Source organism: Capricornis sumatraensis, chromosome 13 (assembly GCF_032405125.1).
Source record: "Capricornis sumatraensis isolate serow.1 chromosome 13, serow.2, whole genome shotgun sequence".
NCBI lineage: Eukaryota > Metazoa > Chordata > Mammalia > Artiodactyla > Bovidae > Capricornis > Capricornis sumatraensis.
The window spans coordinates 55322155-55339474 of NC_091081.1; the positions used below are offsets into that span (position 1 = coordinate 55322155).

General features: G+C 36.7%; 1 protein-coding gene across 1 annotated transcript in view; it reads left to right on the forward strand.

The window, feature by feature from the left end:
- The window catches only part of LAMA2 (laminin subunit alpha 2), a 674179-nt gene that overhangs the window by 617382 nt on the left and 39477 nt on the right, over positions 1-17320 (forward strand). The window contains exons 52-53 of the mRNA XM_068984950.1: positions 12641-12779; positions 14823-14834. Of these exons, the coding sequence (XP_068841051.1) occupies positions 12641-12779; positions 14823-14834 (151 nt within the window). The remainder of the gene's footprint in view (positions 1-12640; positions 12780-14822; positions 14835-17320) is intronic.

Here is a 17320-nt window from a genome sequence, read left to right on the forward strand (position 1 = left end):
CTCTTCGCATTAGGTCGCCAAAGTACTGGAGTTTCAGCTTTAGCATCATTCCTTCCAAAGAAATCCCAGGGTTGATCTCCTTCAGAATGGACTGGTTGGATCTCCTTGCAGTCCAAGGGACTCTCAAGAGTCTTCTCCAACACCACAGTTCAAAAGCATCAATTCTTCGGTGCTCAGCCTTCTTCACAGTCCAACTTTCACATCCATACATGACTACTGGAAAAACCGTAGCCTTGACTAGACGAACCTTAGTCGGCAAAGTAATGTCTCTGCTTTTGAATATGCTATCTAGGTTGGTCATAACTTTCCTTCCAAGGAGTAAGTGTCTTTTAATTTCATGGCTGAAGTCACCATCTGCAGTGATTTTGGAGCCCCAAAAAATAAAGCCTGACACTGTTTCCACTGTTTCCCCATCTATTTCCCATGAAGTGATGGGACCAGATGCCATGATCTTCGTTTTCTGAATGTTGAGCTTTAAGCCAACTTTTTCACTCTCCTCTTTCACTTTCATCAAGAGGTTCTTTAGTTCTTCTTCACTTTCTGCCATAAGGGTGGTGTCATCTGCATATCTGAGGTTATGGATATTTCTCCCGGCAATCTTGATTCCAGCTTGTGTTTCTTCCAGTCCAGCGTTTCTCATGATGTACTCTGCATATAAGTTAAATAAGCAGGGTGACAATATACAGCCTTGACGTACTCCTTTATTGCTGCCCAGTAAATAAGTTATTTAGTACCATTCTTCTAGATTCCGTCTGTATGTGTTAGAATACAATATTTCTCTTTCTCTTTCTGACTCACTTCACTCTGTGTAATAGGTTCTAGGTTCATCCACCTCATCAGAACTGACTCAAATGAGTTCCCTTTTAAGGCTGAGTATTCCACTGTGTATATGTACCACAACTTCTTTACCCATTCATCTATCGATGGACATCTAGGTTGCTTCCATGTTCTAGCTATTGTAAATAGTGCTACAGTGAACAATGGGATACATGTGTTTTCTCCAATTTTGGTCTCTTCAGGGTATATGCCTAGGAGTGGGATTGCTGGGTCATATGGTAGTTTTATTCTGTTTTTTAAGGAATCGCCATACCATTTTCCATAGTGGCTGTATCAGTTTACATTCCTACCAACAGTGCAAGAGTGTTCCCTTTTCTCCACACCCTCTCCAGCATTTATTGTTTGTAGACTTTTTGATGATGGCCACAGTGGCTGACTTTATTTTTGGGGGCTCCAAAATCACTGCAGATGATGATTGCAGCCATGAAATTAAAAGACACTTACTCCTTGGAAGGAAAATATGACCAACCTAAATAGCATATTCAAAAGCAGAGACATTATTTTGCCAACAAAGGTCTGTCTAGTCAAGGCTATGGTTTTTCCAGTAGTCATGTATGGATGTGAGAGTTAGACTATAAAGAAAGCTGAGCACTGAAGAATTGATGCTTTTGAACTGTGGTGTTGGATAAGACTCTTGAGAATCCCTTGGACAGCAATAGTCCATCCTAAAGGAGATCAGTCCTGGGTGTTCATTGGAAGGACTGATTTTGAAGCTGAAACTCCAATACTTTGACCACCTGATGCGAAGAACTGACTGATTTGAAAAGACCCTGATGAAAGACTGAGGGCAGGAGAAGGGGATGACAGAAGATGAGATGGTTGTATGGCATCACCGACTCAATGGACATGGTTTTGGGTAGACTCCGGCAGTTGGTGATGGACAAGGAGACCTGATGTACTGCAGTTCATGGGGTCGCAAAGAGTCGGACATGACTGAGTGACTGAACTGAACTGATTCTGACCGGTGTGAAGTGATATCTCATTCTAGTTTTGATTTGCATTTCTCCAGTAATGAGGGATGTTGAGCATCTTTTCATGTGTCCGTCAGCCATCTGTATTGGTCTTCTTTGGAGAAATATCTGTTTAGGTCTTTTTCCCACTTTTTGATTGGGTTGTTTGTTTTTCTGGTATTGAGTTGTATGAGCTGCTTATATATTTTGGAAATGAATCCTTTGTCAGTTGTTTCACTTACTATTATTTTCTCCCATTCTGAGGGCTGTCTTTTCACCTTGCTTATAATTTCCTTTGCTGTGCAAAGCTTTTAAGTTTAATCAGGTCCCACTTGTTTACTTTTGTTTTTATTTCCATTACTCTTAGGTGGTGGGTCATAGAGGATATTGCTTTGATTTATGTCATTGAGTGTTCTGCCTGAGTTTTCCTCTAAGAGTTTTATAGTTTCTGGTCTTACATTTAGGTCTTTAATCCATTTTGAGTTTATCTTTGTGTGTGGTGTTATGAACTGTTCTAATTTCATTCTTTTATATGTAGCTGTCCAGTTTTCCCAGCCCCATTTATTGAAGAGGTGTCTTTGCCCCATTGTATATTCTTGCCTCCTTTGTCTAAAATAAGGTACCCATAGGTGCTTGGGTTTATTTCTGGACTTTCTATCTTGTTCTGGTCTATATTTCTGTTTTTGTGCCAGTACCATACTGTCTTGATGACTGTAGCTTTGTAGTGTAATCTGAAGTCAGGAGGGTTGATTTCTCCAGCTCCATTCTTCTTTCTCAAGATTGCTTTGGCTCTTTTGCGTCTTTTGTGTTTCCATATGAATTGTGAAATTTTTGTTCTAGTTCTGTGGAAAATGCCATTGGTAATTTGATAGGCAATTGCACTGAATCTGTAGCTTGCATTTGGTAGTATAGTCATTTTCACAATATTGATTCTTCCTACCCAGGAACATGGAATATCTCACCATCTGTTTATGTCATCTTTGATTTCTTTCATTAGTGTGTTATAATTTTCTGTGTACAGTTCTTTTGTCTTCTTAGGTAAGTTTATTCCTAGATATTTAATTCTTTTTGTTGCAGTGGTGAATGGTATTGATTACTTAATTTTTCTTTCTGATTTTTCATTGTTAGTATATAGAAATGCAAGTGATATCTGTAATCAATACTGTATCCTGTAACTTTGCTAAATTCACTGATTAGCTTTAGTAATTTTCTGGTACTATCTTTAGGGTTTTGTATGTATAGTATCATGTCATCTGCAAACAGTGAGAGCTTTATTTCTTTTCTGATCTGGATTCTTTTACTTCTTTTTCTTCTTTGATTGCTATAGCTAGGCCTTCCAAAACTATGTTGAACAATAGTGGTGAAAGTGGACATCCTGGTCTTGTTCCTGATCTTAGCGGGAATGCTATCAGTTTTCACCATTGAGAATAATATTTGCTATAGGCTTATCATATATGGCCTTGACTATGTTGAGGTAGGTTCCTTCTATGTCCATTGTTTTGAAGAGTTTTAATCATAAGTGGGTGCTGAATTTTGTTAAAGGCTTTTCTACATCTATTGAGATGATCATATGATTTTTATCTTTCAATTTGTTAACATGGTGTATCACATTGATTGATTTGCATATATTGAAGAATCCTTGCATTCCTGGAATAAACAGCTTGATCATGGTGAATGAGCTTTTTGATGTGTTGCTGAATTCTGTTTGCTGAAATTTTGTTGGGACTTTTTGCATCTATGTTCATCAGTGATATTGGCCTCTAGTTTTCCTTTTTTCTGTTCTCTTTGCCTGGTTTTGGTATCAGGGTGATGGTGGCCTCGTAGAATGAGTTTGGAAATGTTCCTTCCTCTGCGATTTTTTTAGGCATTAGCCCTTCTCTAAATGTTTGATAGAATTCTCCTATGAAGCCCTCTGGTCCTGGGCTCATGTTTTTTGGGAGATTTTTGATCACAGCTTCAATTTCAGTGCTTGTAATTGGGTTGTTCATAATTTCTATTTCTTCCTGGTTCAGTCTTGGAAGATTGAACTTTTCTAGAATCTGTCCATTTCTTCCAGGTTATCCATTTTATTGCCTTATAGTTGTTCATAATAGTCTCTTATAATCCTTTGCATTTCTGCATTGTCTGTTGTAACCTCTCCTTTTTCATTTCTAATTTTGTTGATTTGATTCTTCTCTTTTTTTCTTGATGACTCTGGCTAAAGGTTTGTCAGTTTGTTTATCTTCTCAAGGAACCAGCTTTTAGTTTTATTAATCTTTACTATTGTTTCTTTAATTTCTTTTTCATTTCTGCTCAGATATTTATGATTTCTTTCTAGTAATTTTGGGGTGTTTTTGTTCTTTTTCCAGTTGTTTTAGGTGTGAAATTAGGTTGTCTATGTGATGTTTTTCTTGTTTCTTGAGGTAGGATTGTATTGCTATAAACTTCCTTCTTAGAACTGCTTTTGCTGCATCCCATAGGTTTTGAGTTGTCATGTTTTCATTGTCATTTGTTTCTAGAAGTTTTTTGATTTCTCTTTTGATTTCTTCAGTAACCTGTTGGTTATCTAGAAATGTGTTGTTTAATCTCCATGTATTTGTGTTTCTTACAGTTTTTTTTTTCTTGTAATTGATATCTAATCTCATAGTGTTGTGGTTGGAGAATATGCTTGATATGAATTCAATTTTCTTAAATTTACTGAGGTTTGATTTGTGACCCAAGATGTGGTCTATCCTGGAGAACGTTCCATGTGCACTTGAGAAGAAGGTGTATTCTTCTGCATTTGGATGGAATGTCCTGAAGATATCAATGAGATCCATCTCATCTAATGTATCATTTAAGACTTGTGTTTCCTCATTAATTTTCTGTTTTGATGATCTGTCCATTGGTGTGAGTGGGGTGTTAAAGTCTCCTACCATTGTTGTGTTCCTATCAGTTTCTCCTTTTCTGTTTGTTAGTGTTTGTCTTATGTAATGAAATTCTCCTATGTTGGGTGCATAGATATTTACAATTGTTATGTCTTCCTCTTTGATTGATCCCTTGATCATTATGTAGTGTCTTTCCTTTTCTTTTGTGATTACAAGTGATATTTTATTTTATTTTAAGGTCTATTTTGATATGAGAATGCTACTCCAGCTTTATTTTGCTTCCCATTTGCATGGAATATATTTTTCCATCCTCTCACTTTCAGTCCATATGTGTTTTTAGGTCTGAAGTGGGTTTCTTACAGAGAGCATATATATGGGTCTTGTTTTTTTATCCATTCAGCCAGTCTGTGTCTTTTGGTTGGAGCATTTAATCCATTTATATGTAAAGTAATTATTCATATGTATGTTTCTATTGCCATTTTCCTTATTGTTTTGGGTTGATTTTGTAGATCTTTTTTATTCTCTTGTATGTCTTGACAATATAAGTCCCTCTAACATTTGTTGTAAAGCCAGTTTGGTGGTACTGAATTCTCTTGACTGTTGCTTTTCTGAATAGCTTTTTATTTTTCTATAAATTTTGAATGAGATCCTTGCTGGGTACAATAATATTGGTTGTAGATTTTTCCCTTTCAATATTTTAAATATATACTGCCATTCACTTCTTGCCTGCAGAGTTTCTGCTGAAAGATCAGCTGTTAAGCATATGGGGTTTCCCTTGTATATTACTTGTTTCTTCTCCCTTGCTGCTTTTAATATTCTTTCTTTGTGTTTAATCTTTGTTAGTTTGATGAGTATGTGTATTGGTGTGTTTCTCCTTGGGTTTATCCTGTTTGGGAGTTTTTGTGCCTCTTGGACTTGATTGACTATTTCCTTTTCTATGTTGGGGAAATTTTCAACTATAATCTCTTCAAAAATGTTCTCATATCCTTTCTTTTTCTCTTCTTCTTCTGGGACCCCTGTAATCCCAATGTTGGTGCATTTGATATTTTCCCAGAGGTCCCTGAGATTATCCTCAGTTCTTTTCATTCTTTTTACTTTATTCTGCTCATCAGAAGTTATTTCCACCACTTTATCTTTCAGCTCACTGATTCATTCTTCTGCTTCAGATATTCTTCTATTGATTCCTTCTAGACTATTTTTAATTTCAGTAATTGTGTTTTTTGTCTCTGTATGTTAATTCTTTAAATCTTCTAGGTCTTTGTTAATTGATTCTTACATTTTCTCCATTTTGTTTTTTTCAAGGTTTTTGATCATCTTTACTCTTATTATTCTGAATTCTTATTCAGGTAGTTTGCCTATTTCCTCTTCATTTATTTGGACTTCTGTGTTTCTAGTTTGTTTCTTCATTTGTGTAGTATCTCTCTGCCTTTTCATTACTTTTTTTTTAACTTATTGTGTTTGAGGTCTCCTTTTCCCAGACTTCAATGTTGAATTCTTTCTTCCTTTTGGTTTCTGCCCTCCTAAGGTTGGTCCACTGGTTTGTATAAGCTTTGCATAGGGTGAGATTTGTGCTGAGTTTGTGTTTGTTTTTCCTCTGATGGGCAAGGCTGAGTGAGTTGGTAATCCTGTCTGCTGATGATTGGGTTTGTATTTTTGTTCTGTTTGTTGTTTAGATGAGGCATCCTTCACAGGGTGCTATTGGTGGTTGGGTGATGCCAGGTCTTGTATTCAGGTGGTTTCCTTTGTGTGATTTCTCACAATTTGATACTCCCTAGGATTAGTTCTCTGGTAGTCTAGGGTCTTGGAGTTAGTGCTCCCACTCCAAAGGCTCAGGGCTTGATCTCAAGTTTTGCATGGTTCAGTATATTCTTTTCCCCTGGTCAGGTACTCTTGTCCACTCTCAGCTGGTGTTCTTCATGCGCTTTTGTGTCTGAAGGTGTATTCCTGGTGTATCCTTGGAGAGAGATGTACTCCATGTCCACCTACTCCTCCGCCATCTTGTTCTCTCCACTCTATTATTCTTGCCTGGGGAACCCCATGGACCGAGACAGCTGGCGTATTATGGTCCATAGCATCGCAAACAGTAGGACATGCCTGAAGCGACCTGGCACTGGCCTGAGCTGAACTATAGTAATTCTCCTACATACGAACAAGTTCTCTTCCAAGAGCACATTTGTAAGTCCAATTTGTTTGTAAGAACAAAAAAGTTAGCCTAGATACCCAGCCAACACAGTTGGCTATGTTGTGCTGTACTGTAACTAGTTTATGTTACTTTTCACACAAATAGTACATAAAAAACACACACACACAAATAAAATAGTTTTAATCTTACAGTACAGAACCTTGAAAAGTATACTGGTACAGTACAACAGCTGGCATACAGGGGCTGGCATCAAGTGAACAGGCACGAAGATTTACTGACTGGAGGGAAACGAGGTGGGAGGTGGTAGAGCTGAAGTGCTGTCAACAATCGGAGACAGAGGAGAGGGCAAGCTGCAATTTCATTCACACCTGGCACTGATGGCACATGTTCAGAGCTTGAAATAAAGATATTGTACTACTGTACTCTATACAGTACTGTACAGTAAAGTACACAAGACCACAACTACTTGTAGTGAATGCACACACATGACAATGTACACTATACACATGAATTAACTTGCATGATTGGACACGCAGACACACGCTTGCATCTTTGAAAGTTCACAACTTGAAGGTTTGTATGTAGGGCACTTACTGTAAGGAGTTTCAACTCTTCCTGAAAGCTATAGGGAAAGAACTACTAAGAGTTTTAATCAAGAGTGTGATACTACCAGATTTGTGTTTTAGTGAAGTTTCTTTAGCAGCAACTTGGAGGGTAGATTGGTGACGATTTCAGATCCTATTGCAATCTGTAGGAAAACCAGTGGAAGAGCAAGGAGAATGAAACTATGAGAGTGAATAGGAAAGAATGGAGTTGAAAGATATTAAACATTTTTAAATTGGGAAGCTTTATGAAATACTCAATGTGGAGAGTAAGGTTTTTTTTTTTTAATAATTCCTTTATTTTTCTTAAAATAACAACAAAAAAAATCAGTGCCATTTACCAAGCAATTGGATGCAAGAAGAAACATAGATTTTAGAAAAGAACTTTAGAAAAGCTTTATTAGAGCTTTATTAGCTTTTTTAAAGCTAAGAAAACCTTTATTTTAGACATGTTATATTAAAGGAACTCTTAGTATCTTTAGCTACCTAAGGAAGCCATGTAATTGACAGGCACTTCATTATGCGTATCTGAGGATTAACAGAGTTCTAGGGGAAAGATGGATGGCTGTGAAGCATTATGTTTTAAATAGTTGTCGCTTAATGGAGATGAGAAAAACCAGTCATATCTAGAATAAGATTATCCAAAGCCCTGGAGCAAACAGCAATATCGAAGCAGTATAGTAAAGGGAGGCCCCACAAAGGGAGCTATAAGGAAATAGCCAGAGAGAGGAGAAATAAGAAAAGTAAATTTTCAGATTAAACTGGAGGCAGAGTGACCAATTAAGAACAATAATAGTTCAGACAAGAGATAAATGATGGCCTGAAATGAGTTTCAGTGGGATTTGACAGCAGAGAAATGCAAAATGAATCCACAGTGTGATACCACTATACGCTTACTAGAATGTCTATAATTAAAAAGACTGAACATACCCAGGGCTGGCAAGGATGTCAAGCAAGTGGAATTCTTATGCACTGCTGACAAGGATGTAAAAATGGTACAGCCACATTGGAAAACAGGTTGGCACTTTCTTAAAAGGTTTAATATAGATGTGTCATATGAAACAATCATTCCACTCCTAAATATTCACCCAAGATTTGTGAAAGTATATATCCATAGAGAGACTTGTACCAGGACATTTATAGCACCTTTATTTGTGATACTCAAGAAAACAAAAAACAGTGCAAACATTCATCAGCAGTTGAATGGATATACAAATTGTTGTATATCCATACAATGGAATATTGTTTAGTGATAAAAGAAAATAATGAACTAAAAATATGCACACAAAATAGAGTAATAGCAAAATAATTTTTATGAGTAAAAGAAGTCAGACCAAAAAGTACATTTATGTAAAAATTATATAGAAAACACAGACTAACATATAGTCACAGTAAGTAGCTAGAGGATATTTGTGGATAGGGTTTCATAGGGAGGGACAGTGGAAGGAAGGATGACAAAGAGACTTAAGGAAACTACTGGAGTGACTGACATGCTCAGTTTTTTGACTGTGATCATTTCATGGATGGAGAAGGCAATGGCAACCCACTCCAGTATTCTTGCCTGGAAAATCCCACGGACAGAGGAGCCTGGTAGGCTGCAGTTAAGGAGTTCACAAAGAGTCGAACACGACTAAGCAACTTCACTTTCACTTTTCACTTTCATGCATTGGAGAAGGAAATGGCAACCCACTCCAGTGTTCTCACCTGGAGAATCCCAGGGACGGGGGAGCCTGGTGGGCTGCCGTCTATGGGATAGCACAGAGTCGGAAACGACTGAAGCGACTTAGCAGCAGCAGCAGCATTTTATGGATGTATAGAGACCTCAAAACTTGTCAAATTGTACATGTTAAACATGGACAAATTATACCATGTCAGTTTTACGTTGATAAAAGTGTTTTAAAATAGAACAGAGTGAGTTCCCTGGGGGCCTAATTGTTAGGATTCCAGGCTTTCCCTGCTATGGCTGGGTTCAGTCCCACGTCAGGGAACTGAGTTCCTATAGGCATGCGTGCATGTGTGCGCAGTCACTCAGTCGTGTTTGACTTTCTACCACCCCCAGAATAGCCCCCAGGCTCCTCTGCCCTTTGGATCTTCTAGGCAAGAATAGTAGAGTGAGTTTCCATTTCCTTCTCCAGAGGGTCTTCCTGGCCCAGGCATCGAATCATCTCCTGCTTCTCCTTCAGTGGCAGGTGGATTCTTTACCACTGAGCCACCAGGGACGCTCATAGAGCCACGCAACACATTGAAAAATAAAACAAATAATTGTTTAAAGAGAACAGATAATAAAGTTATTTAGATGAAATTCACAGGGCTGTTGATTGGTAAGTATAGAATAGTGAGGAGAAAAGGTGACTGTCTAATTAGGAGATTGGGTAGGGGTCTTAGTGCTACCAGATAAAATAAATAATACAGATCTGGGAGTAAAAAGATAACCATTTTAATTCAGAATATCAGCTGGGGAGGTATATAATGAATCACCTGCTGAATGTGGATTTTTAGGCAAAAATCAGGTCCAGGCATGTATATTTCTGAGTGGTCAACATACAGTAAATAGATATAAACTTGAGGCTACCCAGATAGCTGAAACCTGACAAACAGCCAAATGAAAGCCCTCTGGTGACCGTCAACATTTCAGAAGTGTTCAGAAAAATAGGGTCCCAGGGAAGGAGACTGAGAATGAGGTTGAAAAGGCAAGAGAAGCTGGAGAAGTTGGTATTATGGAAGTCAAAGGAGGAAAATTCTAGAAGGATGGAAATATTAACCTCACATAACTGCACAGATTTGGATTAAGGTAGGGACCAAAGGACCCCATAGGATTTGGATGTAGGGAGGACACTGTGGGTTTTAGCAAGGTCAGAATCCATGGAGTAGTGAGATAGGAAGGCTATTGATCCTTTTCAGATACCTGATTATTTGTTTTACACAAGTTATTCTCAGCTAGTTTGTAAAACTACTGTCCCTTGAAGTTCAAACTGTCTTTTTCAGGAAGCACTCCCACCTTCTGAGTCAGTTAGTAGAACCACAGTCACTAATAGAGGTGCCCTATGTCCCCCCAAGTGCATTGATATGGACGCAAAATTGATCATTTAGATTTTCGGTGGACTAAAAGAAGAAAAGAACAGCCAAAGTGAAAACAACTCCTTTATAACAACTCAGTATTGACTATAAAATACTTGTTAAGTTCCTACTCTGTGTCTAGTATTGAATAAAACCCTTAATTCCCTGTTTATCCATAAATGATAAACTCATTGACTCTTAAAATTTTATGGTAATTGCTATTCTGTAAGTGAAAGAAATAGGGCAAGGAATAAAAGCAAGTGTTAGCATTCCGTAGCAGAACCCACTTCATAGCTGTCACTCATGAAGGACAGAGTAGAACTCTTCTTTAAATCAGTAAAAATATGCCACCCTACGTCTCAATACCGAAGCTAATACTTCAGTAGGCCAGTGAGTTTCACTTCAATTGTGTTTCTGCTTTTTAATCAGTTTTTCTTAGAATGATTTCTAAAAATGTATATATTCACTCAGGGATAAGGAGGAAAACTACCTCCAGTCACTGGCTTGCCTATGATAGACAGACAACATCTCATTTTCACAGACATTATTAAAATGTATACCAGATCTATAGAAAAGAGGCTATTTTCACATTCCAGTCAACAGCCCTATGTGCAACTTCTTTGCTGATCTGGATTAAAAAAAAAAGAATATGTATGAAAAAGTTTTGAAAACATTTTTATAAATCTTTTTTATTTTAGCCACCAGTCTGGTCAAAAAGATAGGTGACTATGAAATTGATATGTGCTAGAAAGTAATTAACTTTTAAAATCTTAACTTGCTTAATAATTTTTAATTAGGCACTTATTTTTGAAGTAATTTTTTTGTTTATCTTTATAAAATTATTTGAGGATCTGAGGTGTTAATAGGTTTGGGTATTTTATTTTGGATATTTTTTAAGGTAGTTATGTTTGGTTTTACTGAGGATATTTCCTTTTGAAATGGAAGGGCTACAGATTACAATGGAATTTTGGAGTTTGATATTTCTCTTTATTTTTGAAAGAACACTCTTCTAAAAAATGGTGAGTTGGGAGAAAATAATAATATTTCAAGGTCAAACAAACTTGAGAAATACTTCTTGTTCTGTGTCCCTTTTCTGGAGCATTATTTTTCATATTAGTGTGTTGTAAGATCTGAGCAGCCATAAAATTAAGATCTGTGTTTAAATTTGTTTAACCTAGTGTTTGTCATATTTATTTGATCCAGCAATATCCAAGAAACTAATGCTCCAAAGAATAAATACTTTGCAATGCCCTTAAAACCCATTGGTTCAAGTGGCCATTTTTAGACCCTTGCTAATTCAGATGTTATATCGGGCAAAGATTTAGAGGCCAAATTTGTCTTGTTAATGAACCGATGCCTCAATATGCATCAAGGATCCAAAATATATGAAGCAGTTAGGGTTGGGCCTAGGCAAATATTATGGTGAGATAGCACATAATTCAGAGAGAAGCTAGCCTGACTCTTCAGAATAAAGAGGGTAAAAATCAGTGAGATACAGTGTTCACATCTGCTCTCTGAACAAAGCAGTTTAAACAGAGAAGAGTCTCTCTTTTTTCCTTTTTCCTTTCTATTTCTAAATTCTTATCCTCATCATACTGGAAGTACATTTAGAGACCTGAGAGAAAAGCAATAAGCAATGAAAACTGTACCTCTCTTGAATCACTCAGCATCCTTCATCTAAAATATAGTTTACAATGGATGTGGATGCTATCATCTTGCAAAATCAAACATTCCCATCTCTCTACTTCTGGGCACAACCACCTCCTCCTCATCCCTCTAGGGATGATCCTCAGCCCCAGTACTTCTGTGGATACTGAAATGTACAGACAGAATCACAAATTGTGTTTATTTCTAATTCACAGTCTGATTTCTAGTTAGATATTTATCTGATCATTAATTACTTATTAATTTTATTTTCTAACTACTTGTATTATGGAAAACTGTGTCAATGAGTTCTCTGTTGTCCATCTAAACATTTTTATTTTATCTTGACTGGTTTGTGTTCAGGCTACTATTTTCATGCTTTCTTTGTGGATCGTATAACAGTGTATTTTATTGATATAGTTTCTGCAATTACTAAATAGCTGTATATAGTTACAGCTTTAATTTGAGAATTAAAGTAAAAGTATCTTGAAGAAACAGAAATAATATAGATGTGGTTGGTATTGCTCAAATAAAATGTGAAACTTTCTCCTTCCTTTGCAGCCAACATATCAATTGTAGATATTGATACTAACCAGGAGGAGAACATAGCAACTTCATCTCCTGGGAACAACTTCGGTCTTGACTTGAAAGCAGATGACAAAATATATTTTGGTGGTCTGCCAACACTGAGAAACTTGAGGTAATTTGATGTATATTTAGGGCTAAGGATTACATTTTAATTAAATGGTCACTATGCTCACTAGAGTTCTGAAGTTTAATTATAACAGGAATATCATATAACCTTTAGTTGCAGAAAATGCCAAATCTAAAAAATTGTGCTACATGTTAAAATAATACCAGGATTTAAAAACCAGAGATTAATATGATATCTTTATTGAAGAGGTGGATGGGAATCACTGTTACCTTAAGAATTATAAAAGTTATTAAAGGTGGAAACTGGAGTTGAATGTAATTGCCTTTCTGCTGTACATTCACCAGAGATAATGGTGCACTGGCTTTGCTGAGTGTTCTGAAAATTAGTCAGTGTTCCAGGATACTGAGAGTGTAACCTACTGGATGGCTAAGCACGAGCATGATAATAGTGTAATGGAACTTTCCCATGTACTTGATGCTAAAGCAGTATTAGTTGTTCTTGCCCATGTCAATATTTTTCAAAACTTCACATATATTTTTTAGATAGCAGGATGGGGAGATGTATTTAGTTTAATAGTTTAATTAATTCCAAAATAAATAGAAGTAATTAAAAACTGTCAGCAAATATTTCATGTGATATTTCATTGATCTCCTGCTTGTTACAAAACAGCCTATAAGAAATAAAAGTTATAGAGTACTTGGTGCTCAATGAAAGTTAATTGAATCTAACTTGGATGGGATGAATTGACTTGGCCAAACCAAAAGAATTTACTATAAATATAGATCACCATATTTTTACATTTTATTTTGTTTAGTTTGCTAGTTTTTTTATGATTACAAAAGTCCTGCCTAGGTGTTTCTATCCTAAAAAGACACATTACAATTGGAATGGTCTCAGAATAAGTGAAAAGTATGATGGTCAGTTCTTTTCATATTTCTCAAACGAGCAGTAGAACTTCAGTCTCATTTATGATATTGAGCAGACAAACTGAGGTTTGTGTTTCTTTCTGCATCTAAATTCATAAACCAGACACCTGTTCAGTTTATCAAGGGTATAATTTGATAAGCTTAATGCAGATAAACTGGCTCTGCATTCATCCACATGATATTTTATTTGTGTTAGGAATATAGATTTTAAATGTCTGGTCAGAAAAATTATTGCAGATTCAATGTATTTGAATAGTGGCATAGTTATTACTCCAAAATCCATTTATTCATTCAACAGGTGTTTGATAAGCATCTACTATGTTCCAGATACTATTTAAATACTGGGGATCTAGCAGATTGTTCAAGTCTAAGATTTACTTTGCCAGATTACTAACTAAATTCTCTATGAGTGAATTAAATGTAGCCAAAATCAGGCTATCCAAAGATGGCTTCTTCTATTCTGGTGGTAATGTAGTTTTAATTACCGTAAAGTGATTTTTAGGAATTATCCACAAAAGTATATATGTTAATTTAACTGAGATGGGTTTATGTATTATTAAATAGTTTGCAGACTGCATACCTAGTGAGTCTTTATTGCCACAATGTTTTTTTTAACTTCCACAGTTTAGCATTTCATAATTTTAATATTTCTATGGTATGACACATTATTTCAAAACAATCTTTAGACATTTATTTGTGAGACATATATTTGTGGCTATTCAAGGAGCCATGCATTCATAGCTATAATTTGCCCACAGGTAAGATCTTCTTATAATAAAGTGCAAAAGATGTGATGGACATGAATTATTTTATATATATTAAGTTCAAGCTAAGTTCAAAAAGGCAATAAGCTACTCATGAATATTACAGCACAGGAACATTTGTTCATTTTCCATTAATAAAAATGATAAAAATGAGTGCTTTAAATTCATTTCCAAAGTAAAAATTTTCTAAGAGAATAGTGTGGGAGATGGTCACCATTGCATTCTATTTTCATTACAGTCAAGGGTATATGCCTGGTTTCCTTTCTTGTGGTATTTTACTTTCCTTTGTCAATCTCTGTGAAATGCTGTTTTAAAAGATTTATGATTATAGTTTATTGTTTTACTAAATGAAAATGCAATTATAAGTAAATCATTTTTTTCTCTTCCCTTTGACCTAGTATGAAAGCAAGGTAAAATTTAAATTTATGCATGCTTTCTTCAAGTGCATGGGTTGGGTCAATGTGGCTTCTTAGATAAAGCGGTGATGCAGAAGCAGAGTGACACCTATCCAGCTTTATTCATAGTACATTTCACCAGCGAGTAATGCATTCTGAGATGATTCTCATGCTGCCCTTTGCTTACAAAAATGCTGCTGCTTACCCACCATCACAGAGCTGCAGTTTGACTTGTTCCACCAGCCGTGATGATGAATTTGCTCTGCTTATTTGTTCAACAGCCCACGCACAGTGCCCTCTAGTGCACACTTGCAGCAGCACAGGCCAAGGGCAGCTGGTCAGGTTTATGGGCACAAATCTAGTTCTGGGGAACAAAGTGATCTTCTGGGTTGAACCTCAGAGTCTGGTCTCCCAGGTACTGTACTCTCCGCTGAACAAACAACTGTGCTCCCAAATGCTTACTACTGCCTGATTGCTTTTTGCAAGCCTGCAAAGATGCACATGTTTACATAGCCCTTGCACCTCTTGGCAAAGCTGCTTCTTTATTGCCTTGTTTATTTAGAATTTAGGTATGGAGTCAGATAAAAGGAGCCTCTAGAAATACTGTATGTAAAACAAGTGTTTGCATTAACGATAAGAAAGTTTGCAGTCATCCTAGCTTCTCAGGAGCATTTCAATTCCAATTTGCAGGCGGGCAGTATTAGCCTGGAAGTTTTAAGCATCAGGCTCTTGTACGTGGCTGATCAAACCCCAGAGATGTGTGCAAGGCTGGCACCGTCTGGCTAGAGTTACAGCTGAGTGTTTTGGTATTTCAAAACCTAACAGTGCCAAATTTCACAAAAGGACATCATGAAGCTGAGCTGATCAAAGAAATGTTTAAAGCAAAGGCTAGATTTTTAATACCAGAAACTAAACTATATAGAACTGAAAGTGTAGAAAAAAATAATCTAAGTTGTTTCATCACGGACCAGTCAAGTGCTGTTTGCTGAGATGGCTAAAAGGCAAAGGGTGGCTTTCAATGAAAGTATATGCTAATAAGGCTCTGGAATGACACTGTGTAGCTTTGTAATTTTGCCTCTGAGGCAAACAGAGGTAACATAGGCCTGTGGTTACCATTAGGAGTCTGACCACCATATGTGATTACTTATCCCCTGTGATTTTCATAATGTTGAGCTTGCTGAATCATTGTGTTTTGAAATGGTTCTTTGTATTTCCCTGAAACAATGAAGTGTGTAACTTGTAGGAGTGATTTATTTTATTGATAAGACCTCTGAGAAACTCGTGATAAATCAGACCTCCTCTCAACAAACATGGAAGCAAATGAATGCTGAGAATGAAGTTCACTGGCTTCCTTCACTTTATATAGGAAGTATATAAGCAAGATTCTCAGTGTCCAGCTGGCATGTTTTTGTAATAACCAGCTGACCGAATAGAAAGGGAAGACCTTGGGAACAAGTGGAAATGATCAAAGAAAATAAAACAGTCTCAGAGAAAGAAACAGAACAAATACCCAGCATGAGATAAATCACTGGATACACACTGCCAGGGGTCTGATTTGCTGGCCTCCCTGTTTGTCCTCATGTCATATGTTTTTTATTAAGGCAAAAAAGGAATCCTGCCACCATGGGACAGTGAGGAGAGAGTTAATCATTATCCTACTAAGTATAATATCTTGGTATTGACTGGACACTTTTTAGAGTTGCTTGCTTGCATGTATGCTAAGTCACTTCAGTCATATCCAAGTCTTTGTGGCCCTATGGACTATAGTCCACCAGGCTTCTTGTCCATGGGATTCTCCAGGCAAGAATTCTGGAGTAGGGTGCCATGCCCTATTCCAGGGGATCTTTCCTACCCAGGGATCAAACCTGCGTCTCCTGCAAATTCTGCATTGCAGATCGATTCTTTACCACTGAGCCACCGGGGAAACCCCTAGAGTTGCTTATTAACATTAAAAAAAAAGTGTTCCTTTTTCTATTTCTGTTGACCTGCACCATTCAGTATGGTAGCCACTAGCCACAGTGGCTATTTAGCTTTAAGTTAAAGAAAAAAAAAATTTTAATGATATTTCTCTGGTTGTCCAGTGTTTAAGATTATGCATTCCCACTTCAGGGGGCATGGGTTTGATCCCCAGTTGGGGAACAAAGATCTTATATGCCATGCAGTGTCTCCAAAAAAAGAAAAATAAAGAAAATTAAATAGCAATAAAACTCCAGGTTCTCATTGGCACGACCTACTTTTCAAGTGTCAGCAGACATATATGGCTACTCATTACTGATTTGGACAGTGCAGGAAAGAATATTTCTATCATCACAGAAAGTTCTACTGGACGGTGCTGCTATAGATGAAAAAAGTGTCACCGTTAACATCCTGTTAGCTTGTGTTTATCAAGCACTTACTGCATGCTAGCATGTTTATCCTTTTTTAAGAAGTAGTAAGCAAAAAGTAAATATTCAAGTGCCTTTTGGGTGTTGAAGCCATTTTCAACTTTATTGGAAAACTTA